The 26,192-nt window shown below is 50.6% G+C and overlaps 2 protein-coding genes across 12 annotated transcripts in view; one reads left to right on the top strand and one right to left on the bottom strand.

Moving 5' to 3' along the window:
• Positions 1-1,126: 1,126 nt before the first annotated feature.
• LOC114784204 (transcription elongation factor SPT4) lies at positions 1,127-3,039 on the top strand. The gene is made up of 5 exons (XM_028969426.1): positions 1,127-1,276; positions 1,358-1,464; positions 2,496-2,551; positions 2,637-2,690; positions 2,775-3,039. Exons 1-5 carry the CDS (start codon positions 1,208-1,210, stop codon positions 2,840-2,842), a joined length of 354 nt encoding a protein of 117 aa, XP_028825259.1. The 5' UTR covers positions 1,127-1,207; the 3' UTR covers positions 2,843-3,039.
• Positions 3,040-9,890: 6,851 nt separating this feature from the next.
• LOC114784197 (RIMS-binding protein 2-like) overlaps positions 9,891-26,192 on the bottom strand; it is a 53,065-nt gene continuing 36,763 nt past the window's right edge. For 4 of the 11 annotated variants that reach the window (XM_028969414.1, XM_028969406.1, XM_028969408.1 and 1 more), the window contains 19 exons: positions 25,937-26,032; positions 24,498-24,712; positions 23,016-23,122; positions 22,818-22,927; positions 21,836-22,744; positions 21,317-21,468; positions 20,743-21,222; positions 20,142-20,471; positions 19,576-19,740; positions 17,483-18,223; positions 16,981-17,071; positions 15,482-15,624; positions 14,667-14,835; positions 13,044-13,112; positions 12,617-12,670; positions 12,282-12,382; positions 12,131-12,202; positions 11,825-11,953; positions 9,891-11,482 (listed from right to left, as the gene is read on the bottom strand). In XM_028969414.1, coding sequence (XP_028825247.1) covers positions 11,267-11,482; positions 11,825-11,953; positions 12,131-12,202; positions 12,282-12,382; positions 12,617-12,670; positions 13,044-13,112; positions 14,667-14,835; positions 15,482-15,624; positions 16,981-17,071; positions 17,483-18,223; positions 19,576-19,740; positions 20,142-20,471; positions 20,743-21,222; positions 21,317-21,468; positions 21,836-22,744; positions 22,818-22,927; positions 23,016-23,122; positions 24,498-24,712; positions 25,937-26,032 — 4,349 coding nt within the window. In that variant the 3' untranslated portion in view covers positions 9,891-11,266. Of the gene's footprint in view, positions 11,483-11,690; positions 11,726-11,824; positions 11,954-12,130; positions 12,203-12,281; positions 12,383-12,616; positions 12,671-13,043; positions 13,113-14,666; positions 14,836-15,481; positions 15,625-16,980; positions 17,072-17,482; positions 18,224-19,575; positions 19,741-20,141; positions 20,472-20,742; positions 21,223-21,316; positions 21,469-21,835; positions 22,745-22,817; positions 22,928-23,015; positions 23,123-24,497; positions 24,713-25,936; positions 26,033-26,192 lie in introns of all 11 variants that reach the window. The other 7 variants (XM_028969416.1, XM_028969415.1, XM_028969410.1 and 4 more) reach the window with 7 other exon arrangements.

Below are 26,192 nucleotides of genomic sequence, written 5' to 3'. Positions count from 1 at the left end.
TTCATTGTTCAATCTAATGCCAGAGAAAATGTAAGTTTAAAGACGTTATTGTCATTGCACAATCATACTTAGTACTACAGCACGACGAAAGTGAGGTCCTGTACAGCAGTCCCAGTGCAAGATAAGATAAGATAAACCTTTATTAGTCCCACAAGTGGGAAATTGCACTTGTCACGGCAGAAAGTGGTCAGAAGCAGAAGGTAATAGCATCACAAAAAATAACATAAATATGTATCTGTATATATGTACAAATTTACAATTTAAACAGCTGACAATTTAACAGAATGTGCCAAAGTGTGTGTGTTTGTCTGTGTGTGTGTGGTCAGCTGTTAGGTCTTTGTTATAGAGTCTGACAGCGGTTGGAAGAAAAGACCTTCTGAACCTCTCCTTCCCACATCGTGGGTGCAGGAGCCTGTCACTGAAGGAGCTGCTCAGTGCTGTCAGAGTTCACTGCACGGGGTGGGAGATGTTGTCCAACAGTGATGACAGCTTAGCCACCATTCTCCTGTCACTCACCACCTCCACTGGGTCCAGAGGGCATCCTAGAACAGAGCTGGCCTTCCAGATCAGCCTGTTCCTGTCCCCAGCGGAGATGCTGCTACCCCAGCAGACCACACCATGAAAGATGGCTGATGCCACTACAGAGTCATAGAAAGTCTTTAGGAGTGGCCCCTGTACCCCAAAAGACCTGAGTCTCCGCAGCAGGTACAGCCCGCTCTGCCCTTTTTTATAAAGTGCATTAGTGACCTCTGCTCTCCCTCCGCCGCAAAATGCCACGAAAGAAGAAAACAGCAGCAATAATATTTAAAAAAAATGACCAGAGTGCAGAGGAGACATTTTTATTGATTAACGAGTGCTCGTTTGAAACACGACGTGATGTGGTTCTGTAGAAGTTGGGGTGGTAGTAGCCTAGTGGGGTAACACACTCGCCTATGAACCAGAAGACCCAGGTTCAAATCCCACTTACTACCATCGTGTCCCTGAGCAGGACACTTAACCCTGAGTGTCTCCAGGGTTGGACTGTCCCTGTAACTACTGATTGTAAGTCGCTCTGGATAAGGGCGTCTGGTAAATGTTGGAAATGTAATGCGTCGCCTGACGATGACGTCATAACCGTTCGCCGGAAGCGCGGAGGTATTTTCCGGGCGGTCGTGGTTTGTCGAGTCGTGTTTTGAACCGGTTCGCCAGTCCGTTGCGTCTTCTGTCCATGGCTTTAGAGACGGTCCCCAAAGACCTGCGCCACCTGCGGGCGTGTCTGCTCTGCTCGCTGGTTAAGGTACCACGCAAAGCTCGTCTTTATCTGCTTTACTCACACGTCGCCGTCATCGTCCCTTCTTCTTGGTGTTGTTTTCTCCAGACAATAGACCAGTTTGAATACGACGGATGCGACAACTGCGAGGCGTACCTACAGATGAAGGGGAACCGTGAGATGGTGTACGAGTGCACCAGCTCCTCCTTCGACGGGTGAGACCCGCAAAAGAACAGACGGATGGAACGGGGAAAAGTGACGCATTTACCAGACGTCCTTATCCAGAGCGATTTCCAGTCAGTAGTTACAGGGACAGTCCCCCCTGGAGACACTTAGGGTTAAGTGTCTTGCTCAGGGACACAATGGTAGTAAGTGGGATTTGAACCTGGGTCTTATGGTTCATAGGCGAGTGTGTTACCCACTAGGCTACTAACACGCAGTTGAAAATGAACAGATTTATCGCATCGTGTTTCCGGTTCCAGCAGTGGTGTAAAAAAAGGGGAGAATAATGACGCCAAGAACCGCTCTGAAATCGACCTCTGCAGGTGAATGGACGGCGTTTCCGCGCAGGCGCACTGTTTCTCTGCCAATAAAACGTCATCAGGGCAGAAGCGTCACACAAAACACAGGCTGAAACCTGGAAAAGCCATGAAATTTGAAAAGAGAAGATCCCAGGGGCACCAACTAAAAATATATAAAGCTCTAGGAAAGACACATTAATGCGTAACAATGTTTACTACTTGGTTTTCATGACGTATGTAATTGAAAAAGTCATGGAAAATGTGTAGGAACATTGAAAACAGGGGCGGTGGACTGTGTGGGTTGCAAGTGGGGAAAAAAACGTATTAACGGTCGTTCAATACTGGTGTCAGATCGGTATCAGAGGAATGTGGCCTCAGATATCGATTTACTTCAAGTTGTAGCCCGAGGTTCCATATTTACATTTACAGCATTTACCAGACACCCTTATCCAGAGCGACTTACAGTCAGTAGTTACAGGGACAGTCCCCCCCTGGAGACACTCAGGGTTAAGTGTCTTTTTCAGGAACACGATGGTAGTAAGTGGGGTTTGAACCTGGGTCTTCTGGTTCACAGGCGAGTGTGTTACCCGCTAGGCTACTACCACCCAGGTGTACGTTTTCAGGGAACCTGCACATCGCCTGCGGAGCTCTGCTGTCCCAACCGGACACAAGTAGTGAACTTCACACAGCGCTTTTCTTCTCTTTTTTTTTTTTTTTTTTTCCAGCGTAATAGCCATGATGAGTCCAGAAGACAGTTGGGTGGCCAAATGGCAGAGAATAAGTGAGTGTGGAGGATTAAAAATATCACATCAGAAACGGCTTTACTTCGTGTGTTTACTTTATATGGACTTTTCTCCTGATTCCAGGTAACTTTAAGCCTGGAGTTTACGCGGTGACCGTCACCGGCCGCTTGCCGCCAGGTATGTCTGTATTCGGCGAAGGCCGAGACGTTCTCAGATGCTTCCTGCTGCTGTTTTAACAGCCGCCATCCTCCTCTTCCTCAGGGGTGGTGCGAGAGCTGAAGAGTCGAGGGGTGATCTACAAGTCCAGGGACACCGCTGTGAAAACGTGACGACCTCCCGCCCGTAGCTTCACGGCAGGACCAAAACCAGCGAAACCCCGCTCTTCTGCCGACATCCCGCTTCGCGATGCTGTGAATAAATAGTGCTGCTTCTGTTGGTTTTATTTTTTTCGTGTTATGTCCACCCATTATACAACGCTGATCTCATGTTCAAATAAATCCTTCATTTTGACACAATGTGGTATAAAGAGCGATCCTTCAATTTCTGAGACATGTCGTCTGGATCTGGAGGTGACGATGTGGAGAACCCGAAGGTTGTCCTACTGTGAAATTCTGCCTGAAGTTGTGTTGGCCGGGCAGAAGGTGGCGCTGCGATTCTTCACCGTTATAAATCTCACCCCTGGTACTCGCAGGTTGACAGCCGCCGCCACCCGATTTCGCGAATTCTGCTTAAAAAAAATGCCACACGAGTTTATTAACGGTGACCTTTCCACGGGTTTCCCACAATGCACCCTGCTCAAGTCCACACCAGACGTATTGCTTGTTAGCGGCCAGCGTGTGTTTTTGGCGGGAAAAGTGCGGAGACGGGCTTTAATCAGCCTCATCTCTTGCTCCACCGCAGACGCAGCAGGCTGCACCTCGCATGCATTTCAAAGGCCGCCGACACCTTGCAACCGATTCTGAGAATTCGGCCCCGCCCGACCGACCCGCTCCTCTGCCACGTGTGTGGAGGACAGTTGGTCAGGGCCCAGTGATAATCAAATGCACCCGACACCTGCACGACAAGAAGGAAGCTGCGATATTAATAAAAGTTCTGGCTGCACAAAGCATAATTTCATAAGTAAAACCCACTGGAACATTTCTAAAGACACGAGATGTTCCTACAGAGACATGATACTCGACGCCACCAGGCATCATGGCTGAAGTGAGTCGTTTGATGAACTGCTGCAGGAAGACAATTCGATGAGCTTCTTCTGGAGTAATCTTTCCATAAAATGGCCAGTTTCCACCAGATTAATGGTTGTAAGTACAGAATCAGCTGTTCCCATGGGACCCTTACAACCCGGGACCTGAGGAAATGTTGTTGTGCCGGGCCTGGCTTCCAATCACCTCCGACGTGTGTGTGGGTTTTCACTTCTTCCGAACAATCAGAGACTCCGTGTTAATGTATTTAAGGTTATTGAACATTTACAGTATTTACCAGACGCCCTTATCCAGAGCGACTTACAATCAGTAGTTACAGGGACAGTCCCCCCCTGGAGACACTCAGGGTTAAGTGTCTTGCTCAGGGACACGATGGTAGTAAGCGGGGTTTGAACCTGGGTCTTCTGGTTCACAGGCGAGCGTGTTACACACTAGGCTACTACCACCCTCCAATTTTTGAAGTGATGGATCAGGTCAGGACGATCTCATTGGTCTGATAAAGCTCACATCCCCAATCGAGCGGCTGCAGAAGTCGCTGCAGGCCCCCGACCACAGCTGTCAGCCCCGCCCACATCTCGCCGCGTGCCACCTCCCAGCGGCCGAGGCCTCTTTCATCCGCCTGTCAGCAGAACCCACAGGGCTGCAAGGAGGCCGCTGATTGGCTGGAGGCCTCGGCTGCTTTTGCCTTATTTGGAAATGTCTGAGTCTGTCTTATTAACGACCTGAGGAGCGTCGGTGTTGAAGAACGATTGCGTGGAGGTTCTGTGATGATCTGAGAACCGTCAGGTGCAGGGAGGGCTGCACGTGGGCAGAGAGAGAGAGAGCGAGAGAGAGAGAGAGAGAGACGCTCGGTGAATTTCAGTCGTGACCCAGTTTCACCAAGACGCCTCCTTTCACACGCAGCTTCACTTCACCAAGTGGCAGCGAATCGGCCTCTAGCTTCCTCCTCAGCAGCCATTCCTCTTCTCAGGACTTCCTGCTAATGGACCAGGTCCCTGTTCTGCACGGTTCTGCACTTTACGGTGGTCTGGGGGAGGGTGGTGGTGGAGGTGTCAGACAGAAGCTGGGAGGGGAAATGGCTGCCGGCCCAGATAACGTCTATCTGTGGAGCCAACGAGGGCCTGAGCTTCACGGTCATCGGACGAGAAGATCTCAGGACCTAAAACAGGCCAGACAGGGTCCTCGGTGGACAGAAAACCCCTCAACTCAACTCAACCTGACACGACAAACACTGAACGCTTACATAAATCCTCCTTTCACTTCAGAACAGTTCTCTACTGGCCTAGAACAGACATTTTCAACTCACCATGAATCACAAAATAATGTTACACCAAAATAGTGGCCATACATCATCCACAAATAGACTACAGTCACGTCACTACTTTACCATCCTGCATTCTGCACTGTTTTAAAGCCGCTGAAATAGTTCTGTCTGTAATTTACAGTGTCCTGAACTACAGTATTTTACTGTACATGCTTTATAAAAAATGTTAATAAAAAACTGACCTTCATCATCATTTAATTATATTATAATGAGATATTCACTACCAGTCAAAAGTCTGGACGCCCCTACTCTGAGACTAAGAACTGGAGATGTTGCTTTGCGATTACGAGGTCCTGTGTTCAATACCTTGGCATCTCCATAAGGAAAGGGACCCGCTATCAGAAGATTGCCACATCGAATCCTGATCCACTGAGGTCCCCTTGATAAAGGTACCGTCCCCACACACTGCTCCCCGGGCGCCTGTCGTCACCAAGGGTGACGGTTAAATCATTTAAGATGAAAAGTGAAGCAAGAATTGAAGAATCTGTAAGAAGAGCCCAGGTCCATGGCATTTTGTGCTTTTGTCTTTCGTGAAGGTCCCCCGCCTGTATCTTTGTCACCCCCCCCCAAATAAGAGGTGTCACGACGAGAAAGACAAGGCAGAGACATCAAAGGACAAATCCAGATTGGTATGTGGGAACCTTTTGGGAGTCAAATGTATAAAAGAATTTTCTCTTGTGTGCTGATGGTCTTCACCTCCTCCTCCATCGGGTGCTGGGGGGGCTCCCTGTTCCACGGTAGGGTGGTAGTAGCCTAGTGGGTAAGACACTCGCCTATGAACCAGAAGACCCGGGTTCGAATCCCGCTTACTACCATTGTGTCCCTGAGCAAGACACTTAACCCTAAGTTGCTCCAGGGAGACTGTCCCTGTAACTACTGATTGTAAGTCGCTCTGGATAAGGGCGTCTGATAAATGCTGTAAATGTAAATGTAAATGTTCTCAAGCTCCTGGCTTTTCAACTCATCTTCCTCCATCCCTTTCTCCTTTCTTTTACTTTGGGCTTTCCTGTAACATCGGTACCATTTTTACAAACAATATTTACACACAACTGCAATAGTAATAATGATAATAAATGAGAAAATATTCATTTTTATAACCTCTGTTGTGCCATCATGCCTCTTTCATGCCAGGTAACATCAGAATGAGTGTTTAATACAGTGTTCACACCGTTTTAACAAATCCAATAGAAGAAACATATTTCGTATTTGTAGTACGAGGAGCAAGTGAAGTGACTGTCATTGTGATACACAGCAGCACAGCACACGTGGACACAGTGAAATGTGTCCTCTGCATTTAACCATCACTCTTGGTGTAGTATGAGGAGAAAGTGAAGTATGTTTTTCCTCCCTCTTCCTTTAATGGCGGCTTTGTTCATTATTGTCAACGTCAGCCGCTTGATGAGACGCTCATTAACACGATAAGAATGTGTTTGGCGTAAAACCTTCAGGACTGTTGGAAACCGCCCCCGTATGATAATGTACATTCAGTCACAGGTTTACTGAAACATCTATATGTATTTATATATGTAATTTATATATATATAATATATATTTGGTTCTCATATATCTGCATACCGCAGTATAGTTGGATATTCCTGTGTGGAGTGTAGTTCTGACAATAAAATTCACTAGAATCTTCAACATATCTCGAGCGGTGAGAGGAGAACGAAAACCAAATATTACAATATATTTCCTTAAACACATGGAACATGTCACGTGAATCTGACCTTCACCCCTCATCATCATTTCATACGCGTACGCAGGGCCTGACCGGGATTATCATAATCCGAGCCGTCAAGAGATGACTGGACAGGAAACCCCCCCCGCAGGTACGAAGAACCCAGAAAGAAAACCCCAGGTTCTCTAATGAAAAACATGAACGCTGAGTCTACATCAGCGAGGGGTGGTGAGAGCGAGGATTCGATCGTACAGGAAATCCTGGGCTCCGCCAAATCGCAGCACAATCAGATGAGCCGCCGAGAGCCTTCGCCAGCCTGACTTCACTGATGATCTGATGATGAGGGCGACCGAAAGCTCGAGGGAACCCTGGTGCTCTAGAACCCTCCACTTTTAAACATTTACATTTCCAGCATTTACCAGACGCCCTTAACCAGAGCGAATTACAATCAGTAGTTACAGGGACAGTCCCCCCCTGGAGACACTCAGGGTTAAGCGTCCTGCTCAGGGACACGATGGTAGTAAGTGGGGTTTGAACCTGGGTCTTCTGGTTCATAGGCGAGTGTGTTACCCACTAGGCTACTACCGTCTTTAAACCACCACACACAACATCTAGAACCGGTTCCGCTCATTTCAGGGGAAAAGTACCACTTCAGATACCAAACACCGACAGATACGTGCGGTTCGCTCTGTTTCTTTACACCTTTTCAGCCCCCCCCCCCCCCCAACACAGAGCCTTGTGGCTTTCTGTGTTTTAATGCTGATAAGGGGAAAAAGGTACGATTGCCCCTCCCTCATGTCGGCCCCGCCCCTTTTTCCACCGCCTGCTCGGGAGGGGAGTCATTCTGAAACCTGCAGCGCTCGGCGCTCACCACACCTTTTTTCCGGCCCGTGCTGCGGTAACCTCAGCCGCCCCCTCCGCGGCCCTGCCATCCGCCCGTCGCCATGGTTACCAACTGCTGTGCAGCCGCCGGCGCCGGAGGGGGAATCGAAACCTTTTTAGGGCGCTTTGGATGCTAAAATAAACGCGAAGATCGGACAAAAAGCAAAAAAAACGAGTGCTGGTAGAGTGAACCGAAAAAAATAAAATGAAATAAATGTTGTGGATATAAAAAGAGAATTAAAAAATGGTGTTCAAAAAAAAAAAAAAAAAAAAAGAAGAGACCCCAGAGAGTTAAAAAAGAAAAAGTAGAGCAGCGTGAATTCCCTCCTCTCGCCGCCCATCCCCCACTTCCTCTATCTCGCTCTCATCAGGCCTTCACGCACCAGGAGGAAACATCTCACCCCGGGCCTGCAGGTAGAAACGGCCTCAGCAGAGAGGTCAGACGTTGGTGGCCCAGCTAGAGGACGGGAGATAGAATCGCGCTTCCTTCCGCTCCACGTCACGCCTTTTATCTCCTCTGCATATGTTTTATATGTCTGGTGGTGACACCGGTGCATTATGGTTGGTGAAGGTTCTCCTCAGAGTTTCTCTTCCATCCAGAATTTACAGTCAACATCTCTTCATTTTCACGTTCCATATGACTACAGGCCCTAGAACCGCGAGGAACCCATTTCCAGCCCGCCATGTCGTAACCCCCCAGCACACGCTGGATTAGGCAACAGCGGGGCCTGGAACTGCGGGGACGGACTGCAGAAAGCCCTGAAACAGGAACCAGTCAACGGAACCCTGAGAACCAGGGCCACAGAACTATAGAACGGAGAACAGCTACAGCCAACAAAGCTGTGGACCACGGGGTCTTGTGGGGTGGGACGTTACGTGGGAGGGGGGGGCTCTGCAATCGTTCTTTCACAACGCGCAGAGCGTCCAGCAGCGAAAGGAGAAGTCGGGCCCGCGGCCGCTCGGGCTGAGGCGGCCGAGCGAAGGAGCGCGAGGAGAAAAGTGCAGATAGGCCGTGACTGTTAGACCTCTTCCTGTGGGCTGGACCACGTGGGGCTGAGACAGGGGTTAAAAGGAGACGCTCTCCAGCGGCCCTCACCAGTCGGAGCCAAGGAGAGGACGGCGAGCAGAAGAGCTTCACTTTGAGGACGGAGGAACGGAAGAGACTAGAAAAGGAAGAAGAAAGAAAGAACGGTATGGACATGATGTAGGCCGGGACGGGTTCCGGCTGACGCCTGAAAAGTCACTTTTTACTTTCCTGGTGACATTATGCACATGTATCTATTAGACTGTGTGCAAATGTATATATTTCAAACTTTAATAAGAATCGTTTTGCAAGAAAGGCCTTTGAAAGCCTGCACACGTAGCCACGTGCCAGTTTATTTTTTAAAAATGGAATTTTTTGTAAGATGCGCAATGTGTAATTTTAGACTTTAACACGTTTGTAATACATTTATGTTCGGAGAATTATAATACCGTACAGAAATGTTAATTTACGGGGGGGGCGAAACGTTAACTCACAGCAAACAAAATGGCTTCCGCGAGAAAGCGTTGTGTCACGCAGCGCTAAGCTTTTTGTATTTTCAGCTACTAAAATATGCGCCTCTTTTCTAAAAAAAAGGCGGGTTCAACAGAAGACTTCTGTATTTTATGGCCAGAAAATGAATTCCATTTTGGCCTCTACAGACGTTTTTCGGTTGGTTTTGGTTCCTGAGGAGCTCTCGTTTCATTTTCAAAATGATTCATTCCACGAACGACTCATTTGAATCTGAACAGAATATGGGTGGCAAGTACTGAACAGATGAATGCTGTGCCTGGGTGGGGCAGAAGTGTGTGTGTGTGTGTGTGTGTGTGTCCGGCCTGCCATCAGAAGACAGAAGACGACTCTGGGACGTACAGTGCAGTCATCCATAAAGTAGAAAGCACTACTAAACCCCTCGCCACAGTGTAGTGTTTCCTACTTTATGGATGACTGTACTGTTGGCTACTGGAAACGAGCAAAATGGCCGCTGGACGAGGAGGAGGAGGAGGAAAGAGGAAGCTGCCGGTTTCAGAACGCTGCGCACAAGTCATGGTGTTCTCGCCCCGCAGCCACATGAACTGTGCGAGCCGAACGAAACGGCGCAGCCGCTTCACGCCGAGAAATAAAACTGCTAATGTGCGCCGTGATGTGTTTACCTGGAAAATAATAAATCAATAAAACTCAAGTTTAACTGTAATATGGTCTTTTTTACACACACACACACACACACACACACACACACACACAATAACCACACAGAGCCAAAATAGCATCATGTTTCATGTGAAAATATAATTGTTTCTGTAAAAAGGTCCCCATCACCACCTTCTCACACCGTCCGTCCACGCGTCTGCTCTCAGGCGCAAAGAGAGAGAGAGAGAATATTTACAGATCGTTCATAATGTGAATAAAAAAAATAAAAATAAAAAAAAACAAAGAAAGAAAGAAAAATGTACAGAGAGCAAAATAAATCAGCTTTTTACTCTCTTCACTTCCCCAAGCATGAAAATATCGAACAGTCGGCCAGACACCGTGTGTACCCTCACACACACACACACACACACACACACACACGCGCTCCAACACATTCACCCACCCGAATTATTGCAACAAGTGGTGCAGGTGAGATGCGTGCATAATCACGACAACGAAACATGAATAAATTAAATAAATTAATAAGGCCCAACAGGAAGTGACGTCACGATGCGCGCGGCCAGTACAACCGCGTAAACAATGATTTAAGACGTCTTTGTAAGGCTAAAAATGACGGCTAGAACATGCTAGAAGTGGTGTTCTCGTTACCACGTTCTGTCCCATCCTGACAGTAACCATGCCCCGCCCCGCCCCGCCCCGCCCGCCATCGCAGGCTGCTGAACCTGGCTGTCAAAGTAACCAGCTGAGCATCTGAAATTTATTTTGGCAAGAGGGGCTTCCGGCTGGATCCGGTGAGGTGGAGAAAAGGAACGGAGCGAAGCCCGAGAAATGAGACGCACGGACACGGCTGCTCTGTCACCGTGGCAACGCACCTCTCCTAAAACGGAGGCAAAAAAAAAAAAAGAAAAATGTGAAAATCATACGGAGGAAATGAAAGGAGAGACCGGCGACTGGAGAACACACACACTGAACCAGTACAGGGGTACCGGGCAACTCCTCGCAGAACCTCCGCCATGCAGGAACCCGACCGTAGACGCGGGGAATATTATTAACGCGCTGGATTCCGGGGTTTCGTACTCTGCAGCAGTTGACAGTCACTCTGCTGGGAGGGACGGTATTTGTAGAAATTGCTGTGACGAAGACAGGGGGGGTGAAGATGATGATGATAATGATGAAACTCCACATCCATTACGTTCCACGTCACCGTTTCTAACGTTTTCTTGAACTTTCTTGAAAAAGCATCTGGCCGGCGGTGTGCAGACAAGGAACAGGAAATGTGCAACTCTCCACAACGCGGAAATACACAAGATTTACACGAACACTCCGGAAAGGGCTGACATCGGCGTACAATGACGCCATCTTTCCTCAGCTACTGCGCCGCTGAAAATGCTGAAGCGACCAGGCGACGTGCCTGCTGATTTCTACTGCAGCCAAATCTGCGGAGCCATAATGGATTATGGGGACAGGTGAAGAGGTGCGGAGCAGCAGTCGCGACTACGACTCTTTCCGGCCGGATCCCAGCTTCTTGAACAGCTTCCTCCCCTTTGAGAAAAAGCCTTTCTTCTTCTTGCCGGGTGGGGAGGAGTCGGCGGGCGGGGGCAGGTTGGTGGGAGGGGCTGGGACGTTTGCAGGGCGGGGCTCCGGGTCTGGACAGGGCCGTGGATCCTCCTCCAGGAGCGCGGCGGGCGCAGGGTCTGCCTGATCGCTCACCTGCAGGACAGCGGGGGGAGAAAAAGAAAAGTCTCATTTCCACCCTTCAGTCCCGACAGATCCTGCCGGTCTAATAAAATGTCCGGATCAGCAACCTGATCACCGGGAAGCGGGAGGGGAACTACGATACGCTCGCTGCAGTGTTCCTGGGACGGGTTCTACGGGGTTAAAGGGACCTACGGGGGCAGACAGGGTCTCGCTCACTTACGCGTTACGCTTTGCGTGCGCGCTTCGCCTCAGTTTCTGCACCGGCCCATGCAGGAGAGATTAAAGAGAGTAAAACTCATGCAGAAGAAGAACCAAAAGAAGCGCTTTGCTCCGCCCTACTCCACACGCGCTCACCTGCAGGTCTCTCCGGCCGTCGAGCACGACCGGGTGTGGCCCCGCCCCCCCTGCATTCCCCTCCCCCGCCTCAGGGAACGCCCGCAGGAAGTTGGACGGCACCAGACCTTTGTGGCCGTTCAGCTCTCCCTGGAGAATCGACACCAAATTACGTTCTTCGTTAGAATAAACGAAAATGTAACTTTATTTAAATTCTAAATTATTACATTTTAACATGGACCGAATACGCATCACGGTTCCATTCCAAGCCTGCTCACAATCTAATAACGTGTGTGCATACGACAGATCAGAAACGACAGCACTCACGTAGAAAAAGCCATCGTCGTCCATGTCGCCAAACACGTAGATGACGTCACCGGCGCTGAAGGTCAGCTCGGCCTGCGGGGGGCGACATTGGGAGCAGAGTCAGAGGCGCTGCGATGGAGCAGTAAAAACCGAGCTGCTCTACCCCGTTTACCTCGATGTCGGCGTTTGGGGAACTCTCTCGAGGATCGTAATCGAAGATGGCGACCATTCGGCGAGGGCCGGGCCCCTGGACGTCCGTGGCGGCTGCAGAACCTGTCAGAAACCAGCGCCACCAGGGGACATTAAAGCAGGGAACCTTCGTGGCGTAAACGCGTTACGAGAACATGGAGTGCATGCAGGGATCTGTAAAGAAGAAGGGAAATGACCTCCATGCAGACAGTCCTGTAAGAAAGGCGGGATTAGAAAGGAATTTCAGCAGGCGGCCATGCGCGTGAGGAGTGGAGGAGGAGGATGATGATGATGGAGGGATGAAGAACGAGGGCCAACCTGTGCTGCTACAGTCGAGAGCCGAGCTGTCGTCCCACACGCCGGCCGACTCCACTGGACGGGGAGACAGAAAACGGGTTAAAGGGGGCGGAGCCTGCAGCCTATGGGGCTCTGGACCAATCAGACACACAGGAGAAGCGTGGAAGACATTGAACGGAGCGTGAGCTGCATCGTAATGAGTCTGTCCCATTCATCACCACTCCAGGTGGGACACACCAGGGACCTCTGGTTTGTGTGTTGACGGGACAGACCCACGAGCGTCATGAAGGTGGAGAGAGAGAGGATGGATGATAAAAAAAAGAAAACAGAGAAGAAGTCTTCTCAGGAGACAGAAGAACCGAAGCGAATGGGAGTGAACAGTCAGGCAGAAAGAGGAGGAGGAGGAGGAGAGGAGGAGAGCGTAGCGTGGGGCGTGGAGGAGACACACCTTTCTTGGACCGTCTCGGTTTGGCCGGCGGAACCGGGCGGCGTGGGAGCCGTGCATGTGAGCGAGCGCCTTTATGGAGGTTTTTCCCAACAGAACAACACACACGACAAGCAGACCAGACAGGAGAATGAGAAGCACAACAAGCAAACAAAGCAACAAAAAGAACAACCCGACAGCAGCGGCCTGCCGCAGGGGATTCTGGGAAGGAACGGGGGAAGGGAGGCGATCGTACACCACGTAACGTTCTCGCTGCTCAGCATGCATCATTTTACTCTTTAACGATTCGTTTATTGTCAATATTTTAATACGTCCATATGTAACAGTCCCATGTGGATCAGATGTTACTGTCAAGAAAGGAAGAGTTCCAAAAATGACTGCTTTCAACACCAAAAAAATGCTGGTATTATGGTGGTACCTTCCTCATCGTGCGTTGAGAGGTCCCAATAAAATCCCAATACTCCTATACGCTGTACATCCTGGTCCACTTTCTACTATTTTAGTCGGGTCGGGCCGCCTTCCGAACCTCCGGCCTATAGTACCCATCCTTTCTGTATGAAAGGTGAGAGACGCCGAGTGGGTGGTGCTGAACATCGCGGCTGTAGACTCTATATAGCCTCTATATAGCCTGCAGTGTTCAATGAGAATAAGAACAAAAACCTACAACTGCTGTTTATTGTTTCGCAACGAATCGTTTTATTGTTTTAATCCGCGTATGCGGGAATGAATTGGGGTTGGGAGGGGGTCCTGGCTCGTCTTGGACACGGGCGTGAGGGGTTTCAGGTAAAAAAGGTTGAGAACCACTGTTCTAGACGAACCAGAACTGCAATGAAGTTCTAAAGCACTTTAAGTCTTGATCCACAAAGGTGAAACTGAGCCCCAGATTACATTTTAATAAAATTTGTGTATTTGATTAATACTTTGTGAAGGCGGCTGGCGTAAAAAGAGCCAAACATTTAATTCGGAACGTTTTTTTCATTTTTTTAGCCTGGATTAACAGAGATTTCTTCAGATCGTGTCAGCGACTGTCCACATATGAGGAATATTAAGTTACGTCTGCCACCGTGATACTAGAAAAATACAAAAGAACAATACGAACAGCTGCCAACATCTGCTGCCAGTTACGCAACATCTGAACACATCTGGCATCTGCAATCGCTCCGCGGTTAACGTGGCGAGACGCACTTTTACACGACTGTCTGGATACGTGCATAAACTACGCAACGCTCCAGTAAATTAGTCAAGAAGCCGAAAGTAACAATCGGCTTGATTTGATATTGATTTGCCGAGAAATCAATTCTAAAAAAATACAAAAAATTGCCGGGACCTCGGTGAACAGCAGGGTGCAAAAATCTGCATCCGGCATTTAGAAGATCCTTAGTGTTTTCCTAAATGAGCGTCACCGATCATGTGACCTCTTAATGACGCGTGGTGGGACTTCTGGACCCTGCTGCATCTGACCTGGTCTAAAACCACAGACTGATGGACACAGTAATAAGACATACTGAAGCATGGACCAGTGCATCCACGTCACCTTAACAGCTGTTCCAGGACCAGTGCAGTGAAAGAGCTGATCTCAGACCAGTTGTCAGCGTGTGCGGTGGGCAGAAGTGAAGATGGGCCTACCTATCTTCTCCATGGAGGCGTCGGTGGACAGGAAGCCCTGCTGCAGCAGCTGCTCGCGCGTCTCCTCGTCCTCCACCTGGATCTCCGACACCATGTTACAGGGGACGTAGCCCAGGCGGCCGGACGACTCTCCGTGGTAAAAGCCGTCAGCGTCTTTGTCTCCGTAGACCTGGGGGAGGTCAAATATAAATAAAGTGAAGTGATTGTCACATGTGATACACAGCAGCACAGCACACGATGCACACAGTGAAATTTGCCCTCTGCATTTAACCCATCACCCTGAGTGAGCAGTGGGCGGCCATGACAGGCGCCCGGGGAGCAGTGTGTGGGGACGGTGCTTTGCTCAGTGGCACCTCAGTGGCACCTCGGTGGATCGGGATTCGATCCGGCAACCTTCTGATTACAGGGGCGCTTCCTTAACCGCTAGGCCACCACTGCCCCAGTGGGTGGGTCAGAGCCGGAAATCCAATCACAGCCGCGGAGAAGAAAAGTGGAGCAGGTTTGATTCTGGCTTCATTTGCTAATCCACTAATCCTACTTGGAAGACACCCAATGAGCTCCTTTAGGAGATCGTTTGAGGATGTCTGATGATTAGTCGCCTTTTGATATCATTGAATTTCCTAATCAGCAGTGTCATATCAGGAAGCACCACTAGAAGGTTCACTGCGTGTAGACAGACATCCCCACTCCTGATGGAACAGTCAGTGCTGCGAGTTCAGTAGATCTGCCCTAATACTGGGTTCGTACATGGAATTTTGCCTGAGAAGGTCTAACTCGAATGTTGCTGGAACGTTCCAGAGAACACAGATCCATACCTTGATTATCTGGCCCTCTTGGAAGGGAAGCTCCTCCTCCGCTGCGTCAGGATTTGGCGACATGGTGACAGGATCGTAAGGGAACAGCGCAACAAATATCCTCATCTCATTTTCTCGGACCAGCCTCGCAGCATCTGGGATTTCTGTGTGCGCACAAACACACACACACACACACACACAGGACAGCAGGTTTAATACAGATTACATGATTCTTTTCTATTTTGTGTATGTTTGGAAACGAAAGGGACATACACGAGTAGAAATGTGTGTGTGTGTGTGTGTGTTGCTCTGCATGACCGCATATGAGAAGTGGAGCGACAGGAAGTGAAAGTCCTGAGGTCCTGTTCCTGGTGACAAGGTGTGACTTCACCTTCTCAAAGGACCCACTGATCTCATTAATTGAAATCTGCTCATCTGGACGCGGTCTTAAGTCAAAGGGCGATGTGTGAGTGTGTGTGTGGTGGCCCAGTGAAAGTCTGCGTGTGTGTGTGTGTATGTGTGTCCTAGGTCAGACAGAACTGGACGCAGGAGACAGAACTGGTGAGGACGTCTGCTGTGGTTTCACTGCTGGCTAATCCGCGCTGCTATTTTAATTGTTGTCACTTCCTCTGGCTGATTTTGGATTAAGCCGCTTCTGCACCCTCCCCATCTGAGAAGCCCCGCCCTCCTCTGCTAATCTGCCAAGGGGATTCTGGGAGAGAGACGTCATGGGCAGTACCACTAGCCACCCGCACAACCATGGGGGAGGGAGACATAGAGAAAAAGTGTGCGTGTGTCTGTGTGTGTGTACATGCATTAACAGGTTAGTGTCCTCATAAAGGCGGGGGACGGTACTTCAGTGGCACCTTGACGGATCGGAATTCGAAACCCCACTATTAAAACATATAAACCCTTTAACATAGGAAGGGCTGAACAGTCTGCATTTGACCAAACCTTAATATTCTCACTTGTGAAGGATCATTGGTATTTAAAGGTCCACTGACATGAAAATGTGACTTTGTGAGCTTATTTAACATGAATGAATTAACATTAATTCCACCAGAGAATTTCCCCAACACTCCCCTAAAACATCTTTTAGTTCCGTCACGCAAGACTCTAAAGAACCAGTGAGTTGATAAAATTTTTCCTGGAAAAACGGCGACGCGACTTCCTGTCTGCGCCAGACATCGTGGTTGGTGGATGGTGCTGATGACGTCATTTCCGCGAATGCCCCTCAACTTCTGTAGACCTCTCTCCTCCTCGCCCCGCCTCTCTCCTCCTCATTAGCATTTAAAGCTACAGACGGTGAAACGGCGCGTCCTGGGAAGTCTCATTGTGGGACTGGACCAACGTGGCCGTAATTCTGCACCACGGCGGAATTTCACAACGCAGAACGTCAGATACAGAATTAGGGGACAAACAACATTTATGTCAGAGGACCTTTAATGTCAGTTAAGGAAGCACCACCAGATGGAGCTGTCTGGTGAGGAACTGAATGAACAGGACAGTAGGATCCTGACCTTTGACCCGCCTGCCGCCAGGCCGAGACACTTTGGCAGAGATGCCGTCCGGTGGGCACCAGGCAGCACCAGTCTCAGTCAGCTGTGGGTCCTGCAGAAAGTGTGAGCAGATGTTAAAACACACACAAACACACAGCAGCTGGACTGAAGACACGGACATACACCTTTATCTAAACACGAGGACAGGAGTACGGGAGAACAGGTAAAGCACAACGTGTGTCTCAGGGAGGGGACATTTTAAAGCACTCATGTAAGTTGCTCTGGATAAATGGGACAGGAAGTGGATCTCGAGGGTCGAGGACAGCAGATACAAACAGGGCAAGCAGAGGTCACAGAGGATGAGCCGAGCAGACGTCTACACAGGGAGGGACAGGAGAGGAGGAGCGTCCTTATCATAGACATTGGGAAGCCCCTGGTGAGAGACTGGTCATGTGACACCCAGCGGAGGCGGGTCTGTGTGGGAAGGAACACGGTGGGTGGGCGGGTCAGGTGGTGAACACACCCACTGGTGGTGATCCGCCGCAGTGATAGCCAGCTGCTCGGCTTTGGGCCGGCGCGGTGCAGGGATTGGTCGGTGGTAGTCATGGCTACCCTCCACCCACCACTCGGAGCTCATCTGCTCCACGACGACCTCGCCGGGTTCGTAGCGCGCGGGGTCCTCGTCGTTGTCTGTGCCGTACTCGACGTCGATCTCCACGCCGGGGCCTGTGGGCGACTTCACCCGGTGGATGGTCCGGCTCAGCATGTAGGGGCCGCCGTCGGTAGAGGGGCCGGCTGTCGGTAAGGCAGCTGTAACCGCTGGTAGGTCGGAGGTCATGTGGCTGCGGCGCAGAGCCTCTTTTCGGAGGCGGTCTCTGTCGTGGGTGTGGTGTGGTGGGCGTGACCGGCGGGACCAGACCTCCCGGCTGTCGGGTCCGGCGTACAGGCTGGAGTCTGAGTCCGCCTCCTCCTCCTCCACCGTGTCAGCGTAGTGGACTCTGAGCTGCGGTCGGGGCCGGGCGGGGTGGGCGGAGCGTTTGGGCGGCGTCAGGCTAGAAGGGAGGTGCTGTCGAAGGATGCCTCGGGCCAGCACCTCCCCCCGGGAAGCGAGCCGCCTGCGAGGCTCCGCCTCCTCCGCGCTATTGTCCTCCTCCTCCGTGACCTCGGGGATGCTGAAGAGCTGCTTGGTGTTGCAGGTCTGAGCAGGCAGCTTCAAGATCCTCTCCAGAACCTCCTCATCGCTGTCCAGCTCCCACACATCAGGCTGGGGCATGAGTGTGAGTGGGGGAGGAAGGTGAAGAAGTGTGGGATTAACGTGCACACACGGGGTAGAGAAGTGACCCAAAAGTCGTCCCCATTCAACAGACGAGAAGATGAGTAGAAAAAAAGAAAACAAAAGTAACATGAATTCAAGAACAGAGAAGATCTCGAGCAGAAGCCTAAAGATGCTGATCTATAGAGTATATAGAGCACGAATATGTGGGTGTATTCTGCATATTTCTGTTGTGTGTGTTTGAGTGATATATTTATACAGTTTTACATTTGTATTTTGAATGCTGTAACTGTAGCCTAGTGGTCATCACACTCGCCTATAAGAAGTATGATGATATTTAATAGTTTATATACAGTACAGGCCAAATGTTTGGACAAAAAGTTTGCATTTTCTCTATCTTCATGACCATTTACGTTGGTAGATTCTCACTGAAGGCATCAAAACTATGAATGAACACATGTGGAGTTCTGTACTTAACAAAAAGTGGAGACCTGGAGACCTCCACAGTCACCGGACCTGAACCCAATCCAGATGGTTTGGGGTGAGCTGGACCAACAAGTGCTAAACACCTCTGGGAACTCCTTCAAGACTGTTGGAGAAGCATTTCAGGTGACGACCTCTTGAAGCTCATTGAGAGAATGCCAAGAGTGTGTAAAGCAGGAACCAGAGCAAAGAAACTAGAATATAAAACATGTTTTCACTTATTTCACCTTTTTTTGTTAAGTACAGAACTCCACATGTGTTCATTCATTGTTTTGATGCCTTCAGTGAGAATCTACCAACGTAAATGGTCATGAAAATAAAGCATATGCAACATCGCCATAAGATTTACAGAAATGAATGGGAGAAAGGCCCCAGTTTTACTGGGTGGCTTTCTGACCCTGTTGCAAGGTGCAAATGATTCTCTGGGCTGTTCAGTGTAGGTAGAAGTTGCATTACAAATTATAATATATACAGTCTATGATAATATGTGTTATTGAAGCAGATTTTCTGAGCAACGTCTGAATGGAAATTGCATAATTTTAATAATTTTATCATGCTGGTACAACACAAATTTCAGGATCTGGCAACATTTACATTAACAGCATTTACCAGACGGCCTTATCCAGCGCGACTTACAATCAGTAGTTACAGGGACAGTCCCCCCCAGAGAGGATTAAGTGTCTTGCCCAGGGACAAAATTGTAGTAAGTGGGGTTTGAACCTGGGTCTTCTGGTTTATAGACAAGCGTGTTACACCTAGAGTGTTACTACCACCCGCAACACTGCTAATCTCTCTCTCTATCTCTCTCAATCAGTGTGAATGTGTGTGTGTGTGTGTGTGTGTATAATGTATGTATTTACCCGGCCGGTGGCCCCCGCTGTACTGTAGCCCCTGCCCCGCACCTCTCCAGCGGACTCGGAGTACAGATCTTCCTCCTCCTCTTCCAGGATGTCAGACAAGTCCGAGCCTCGGCTGCTGTCGGCCTGCGGGCCATTGGACGGCTCCATGAGACCCACGCTGTAGCCCTGGAAACGCATCACAACTCCGGTGACAAAACAGCCATCACCATCCTCACCATCAGCTATGGAAATGAGGCTCATTACTCTAAGTAAGTGAAGCACTAGAAAACATGTATTAATGTTATTCATTGTGATGTGTTTTTGGAAAGGGATAATGGACACTGTGTTCATATATCAAAAATTTTACAGAATATAAAATATTTGATATATGAACGCAGTGTCCGTAACTTCCGTTGTGGCTTTTGCATTCGCGTTGACCCTTCTGGCACACCGTAGCTGGGGACATTCTTTAAATAGCATTAAAGAGCAGCACCACAACAATATACAAGTCAAGCCCTAACCTAATATTAATCAAAAATTAATCTCTGAATGGCCTATTGATCCTTTGGGCGGGGCTTTGACGGCACCTGATAAAGGTGGGGGAGCGCCGGCCTCAGAAACTCCTCAATGGACACCAGCCTGGCGTTTTCCAGGTCCTCCTCCGCCTCTGACTCCAGAGGCGAGGGGTTGGGTGGCCGCAGAGGGTGCGTTTCCGGGGCGTCGAGGGGGTCCACCTCGGGGACGTGGGTTCGAGGCTTGGGCACAGGGACGGGCTGATGGACGTGAGTCTTGGCACAGGGGTCCTCCAGGAACTCTGCGATGGAGACGGCGGGACGCTTGGCACCAGGGCTGTCCGTGTCTCTGCTCGGTTCCTGCGTTGGCGATGGCGATATGCGGGCTGACAACGTCACACTCATCTGAGTAAAAAAGCATAAAGACAAGTTAACCAAACCGACCTTAAATTTGTCCTTTAAAGTTTTTCTGCTGTATTCTATTCTATTCTATTCTATTGCATTCTGTGTCCCCAACCCAGGGTGTCCATGGGTGACTTCCTGTAGAGTGATTTGGCGGGAAACCAATCCTCGGAATATAATGTTGGTAGCCTCACAACCCCTCTAGTGCCCCCCGGACACCAGGGTGGGAACCACGGTAATTTTTTTATTCTTTATGTCGGTTCTAACACGGTACCTGTGGGTTGCTGGAAACAGATGGCGCTAGCGTTGGTGCAGCCAGAACCTCGGCGATTGAGGCAGCAGACGAGGGCGTTGCCCAGGCCTCCGCGTAGGACGCGGCGGGCAGGGGGGCATTGATGGTGACGGCGTTGGGCTTGAGGTCCACGCCCTCTCCGCCTGGACTGGGCACGTGCACATCTGGCAGCGAGGCATAGGCTGGTGTGGACGTTTTGGCAGCTGAGCAGGACGAGGGGGGCGTGGCCTGGAGGAAGAGCTCTGAGGCAGCGCTTGACAAGGCTGGCACTGGTGGGCATGAAGGCTTCGTGCCAGTCATGATGGCAGGGAGTTTGGCTTGGACGTTGACGGCCACCGAGTCGGGCGACTCCCCGTGGGCGGACATGGTGTGGACGGTCAGCTCCTGCGCCGACTGCAGGGACTGGATCTGGGAGGGGCCAAGCAGGGCGCTGCCCGCAGTGGGTGATGCCACCTCCAACACCTACATGTCCAAAATACACACACACACAAATCCGATTCAAAATAAACCGCACAAAAAAGCCGAAAACGGGTGGATTCGGTAAACACACACGCACCTTCTTTTTGTCAGCGTAGATGGTGTAACCGGTGACACTGACACCGTTGGAGGTGCCCGTGGCATCAATGGTGACAGGCAGCCAGCTGACTAGGGCGATGCCAGCGGAGGGACCCTGCTCCAGCTGCACGTCAAGAGGGGCATCGGGGGGACCTGTAAATGAGAGGTCAAAGGTCAAGCTCCTCGTGGCAATTCATGAGAGGGAGGGGGTGGTGGCCTTGCGGTTAAGGAAGCTCCCCCTGTAATCACAAGTTCGAATCCCGATCCGCCAAGGTGCCACTGAGCAAAGCACCGTCCCCACACACTGCTCCCCGGGCGCCTGTCATGGCTGCCCACTGCTCACCAAGGGTGATGGGTTAAATGCGGAGGACAAATTTCACTGTGTGCACCGTGCGCTGTGCTGCTGTGTATCACAATGACACTTCACTTTAAACTTGAATTACTTTTGAATGCTTCAAATCATCATTTCTGATCATCGCGTTTCGTTTCTGGAACTGAACTGAAAGCTCCGCCCCCTCACCGGCAGTCAGCGTGGAGAAGCAGGTGACCGCGGCCTTGCGCTCTCGCTGTTCTGGCGGCATCTCCCAGGGGGTCCGGTGCGGCCGCGCCTCCACCTTGACCTGGTAGCGGAGGCTGGGCGCGAGGTTGGCCAGGCACAGAGAGTAGCAGCCGGCCTTCACCAGCTCGCACTCCTCCTCGTTCAGCGACACCACGTGCACGTAGTTGCTGTTGCTGGGCAACCAGGTGAGGGTGGCCGAGGTGGCGGTGACGCGGTCGACGTGCAGGGCCGAGGGGGCAACGCACGCGTCCTGGCCCACCAGCATGGTGCAGCGCAGCTGGTCGGAGCCGCCGCGGTCCGTCAGGCTCTGGACTGAGACGCGGTACGTGTTGGTCGCCACGTCCAGCCGCTCCAGGACAGCTTTGGTTTGGGAGCCGAACGGCACGTTGAGGCGGAGCTCCTGGTCCACGTAGACGTTGTAGCTCCAGACGCTCCCCCAGCCGGCTGGCACCGCCGGGGCGTCCCAGCCGATGATGGCGCTCTTGGCCAGTTGCTTTATCAGGGTCAGCTTGCGAGGGTAAGGCACTGTGTCCACCCCGACCTCCTCCAGGTCCAGGTCAAGGCCATTGGTGACTGGAGCCGTGTGGGTGGGGCTGGGGGAGGGGCCTGGTCTTGGAGAAGGGGTGGAGACTGCACGCGCGGAGGAGTCCGTCGGCTCGGAGACGCTGGGGGCGAAGCGTACATGGTGGGGGTGTGGAGGGTGCTGATGGGAGTTGTGCTGGAAGCTGCTGCTGTGGAAACTGCTGTCCTGAAAGGAATTATGGGATAGCTCCCCGGTCTCGGGGGGATGGGCGTTCATGATATCGTCGTCGGAGACGCGCTCAACAAAGTTGGACGGGACCAGTCCTCTTCGACCGTCCATCAGCTCACCTACAGGGGCGACAGATAGCAGGTAAGACACTCCACCGCCACTGTACCATCAGGACGTGTTTAATAATGTCACCTTCGTAGAAGCCGTCGTCGTCCATGTCACCGTACATGTAGATATATTCACCGGCGGTAAGCGGAAGCTCGACCTCGGGGTTGTCGTTGGGCCCGTCGTAAGGATTATAGCTACACAGAGGGGGGGACACGAACAACGTCACCACCACAAATGTCCTGAAGAACGGCGTGGACTTCGGAGGGGTCTGCGGCCTCGTACCTGTACCTGGCGATGAACACCTGCAGTTTGGCGGCGCCTCTGCTGGCGGAGTACGGGGCGGGAGACACGTCAATGTCCAGCTCTTCAACCTCGCTGGCCGTGTCCACCTGATCAATATCAATAAAAAACGCTGTCTGCTCAGATCTTTGGAAAATGCCGAGTGATTTGGTCGAAATCATCTATCCACTGATTTGATATTAACAACATCAACAACAACATTTATTTCTTATATAGCCCAAAATCACATACAGTACGTCTCAATGGGCTTTGACAGGCCCTACAGTTGACACCCCCCACACTTGACCCTTCTGCACACAAGGAAAACCTCCACACAAAAAAAACTCTAGGAGAGAGAAAAAAAGAAAGGAAGAAACGTTGGGAAGGAGTGACAAAGAGGGACACCCTTCCAGGGTAGAGTGAGCCTTCAAATGGTGTCAGTGCAGGGTTGGGGATGATATAATAATAAGTCCTACAGTTGTAGGGTTGGAGAAGTCCAGGATGTAGTCAGTGTCATGGTCTAGATTACGTGTCCATAATGATGTTACTGGTCCATTTGAAGATCCCTGAAGCTGTAGTTGTAACGGTGGTGGTGGCTGTGGTGACCCTCTGGTTTGTTTCATTATCAATAACAAAGGTAAAACAATTGCTTATAGGAGATCCAATATCGTGACTCTTAAACTGCGGCTTCTTGTGGCTTTGGAAAATAAAAAAATGTAAGTGATGTTGTATTTTTACATGTTGTTGTTTTTTTTGTAAATTTGAAAATTAAGATTTTGTCGGCCAAACTGCCATGCATTTTACAAAGCCCCACCCAATCATGCAATCATCACCATCAATAATCAATTTTAGTTTGCTGCATATATACTCTAATTTTGCCTTTTTATTTCATTTGAAATGTCAAAAAAAAAAAAAAACTTATAAAAAACACACTTGCCTAGTTTTTTTATACACGGCATAAAAGTAAAAATAATATATGGAGCGTTATATTCGTTTTACATGCCGAAAATATTTTGCGGTTCCCGGTGCTTTCTCTTCTGGTGCTTTAAGTGTTAAAGGTCGCGACCCCCGGTTTAGCCTGTAGCCGCCATCAGATCCTCCTCCTCCTCAGTGCTCGATTTAAGCAGCCAGGCTATAGAATGGTGGTCCGCAGGATGAATACGGACGCAGAGGAGACCGTGGGGGGGTCATCACTGACAACTACAACAACCTTCCTAATCTCCGGCAGGCCGGGATTATCTCGCTGAATATGAGATTTGCAGAGGCCTTCAGACACCGCAAGTAGCCCAGCATGAAGTCGCAGATTATATGAAACATGCAATCTCACGGACGAATGGATATTCAGCCGTCAGAAATCTCGTCAGCTTCGAGGGACACGGGCTAGATAATATCCGATTAAATACGACTACTTCCTGGAGGTGAATGTCACACTGGCACAATTAACAGAATGATTTACTGCATAGCAGTTTTGTGCTGACCACATACCTCATGTACAGGACTGGCCTTACGTGGGCTGTGTGGGTGGGACCCGGATTTGGGAGTGAGGTGGGCGGAGTCAGATTTGGGCGTGCTGGAAGTGGATGTTGATTTGGTGTTGCCGAGGGTGGGAAGCTCCCTGTGTTTAGTCGCGGGCGACCTCTGTGGCCTGGCCAATCCAGGAGCGATGGGGGTGGGGCTTGTCGTGAGCACCGCCTCCAGATCTACAACAGAATTGGCAGAGGAGGTCATTTCAAACCGACAAACACCCAACTTGTTCACGATCAGGGCGACGCAGGTCCGCACAGACAAACAGGCCCTATTCCCTGGAGCCAATGAAATCCAGGTATTAATATGTCTTCTGGTCACGTCCATTCTGTCTGCACAGTTCTCAGTAACGTTCCTTTTGGTTCCAGTTTAGCACATTTACATTTACGGCATTTACCAGACGCCCTTATCCAGAGCGACTTACAGTCAGTAGTTACAGGGACAGTCCCCCCCCCTGGAGACACTCAGGGTTAAGTGTCCTGCTCAGGGACACGATGGTAGTAAGTGGGGTTTGAACCTGGGTCTTCTGGTTCACAGGCGAGAGCCGTTGTCTCCACCCCTTTTTATTTGCATTTTGGTTGAACAACTCTCCAGCAGATTATCGAGAGTTCCAGCCACTGCAGATCAGTCGATTAGTCGTGCCGTATTTCACAATAACTGTTCGCGCGTGCACAGGCGGTGACAGGGATGACCTTCGGGCGACCTTCGCCTGCGCCTGATCCAATCATGTTCTGATCTCAGCCTGTGCCGCACACGTTCAGATACGACCCACACCAGATTGATATAAAAGGGGCTTTAGATCCCTTATGCACACCAAGCATCCACCACCACGAAGGGTTAAAGTAATAAAAACGACAAAAAAAAAACGGGCTCTGCGCTCGGAGGGAGACGCTCGCGCCGCTGCAGCACAACGTGACGGAGATTTACGTACCGCGATCAGCCGATTAAAGGGCCCATCTGTCCGGGGCCAGAGGTCGCGATGTCAGGTAGCGTGTAACTGCGCTGCCTGCTGCTGCCGGCCTTCGCGACTTGGCGGACTTACGTAACGCCAAACTCCCAACTCGCACTTCTACTCAACCCTCCGACCCTCAAATAAACCGGCCGAACGTCATAAGGGCCCTAAAACCAGCGAGGGCCCGACAGACACAGCATCTCGTTCACGGCGGGCTCGGCGTGCCCACACAGGCGACACGAAGACGCGAATAAAAATGCAATGGTCACACTCATGCAGGTGGTGCAATGCGCCGGGCCCCGGACGAATGTGGATGGTTCTGGTCACACGTGTGGTCCAGCACATGCATCTGCATCATGCACGCGAGCCCCTAGAGTGAAGGGGGCGGGGCACGAGGTGGATGGTGAGCCAGACGACGGCCACAAAAACACTGTCTCAGAGCCGGTACCCTGTTCAGAAGCGGCACCGGGGGGGACGTCAGTGCCCTCCAGAGTCCAAAACGCGATGTCCCCCAGTGAGAGCACCGCCCCCGGGTCAATAGGGCCTACGGGGACAGAGAGAGAGAGAGAGAGAGAGAGAGAGCACAGGCACAAAACAGCCTCTGGAATTACGCGAGACCTGGTCGGTATCTTGCACATGAACCCTTCATCTCTTCATCAGCCAACCACAAAAAAAGCATAAACAGCATTAACATAATATTCAAA

This window comes from Denticeps clupeoides, unplaced genomic scaffold, assembly GCF_900700375.1.
Source record: "Denticeps clupeoides unplaced genomic scaffold, fDenClu1.1, whole genome shotgun sequence".
NCBI classification, from domain to species: Eukaryota; Metazoa; Chordata; class Actinopteri; order Clupeiformes; family Denticipitidae; genus Denticeps; species Denticeps clupeoides.
The sequence above is the reverse complement of the archived record's forward strand: the minus strand, read 5'-3'. Positions and strand labels throughout refer to the sequence as shown.

What these genes read in the sequence shown, in the direction of transcription:
- LOC114784204 (XM_028969426.1), top strand. Translation starts at nt 1,208, where the DNA reads ATGGCTTTAGAGACGGTCCCCAAAGACCTGCGCCACCTGCGGGCGTGT. An exon ending in TGCTCTGCTCGCTGGTTAAG is followed by an intron (nt 1,277 to 1,357) that starts GTACCACGCAAA and finishes TGTTTTCTCCAG; the next exon opens with ACAATAGACCAGTTTGAATA. An exon ending in ACCAGCTCCTCCTTCGACGG is followed by an intron (nt 1,465 to 2,495) that starts GTGAGACCCGCA and finishes TTTTTTTTCCAG; the next exon opens with CGTAATAGCCATGATGAGTC.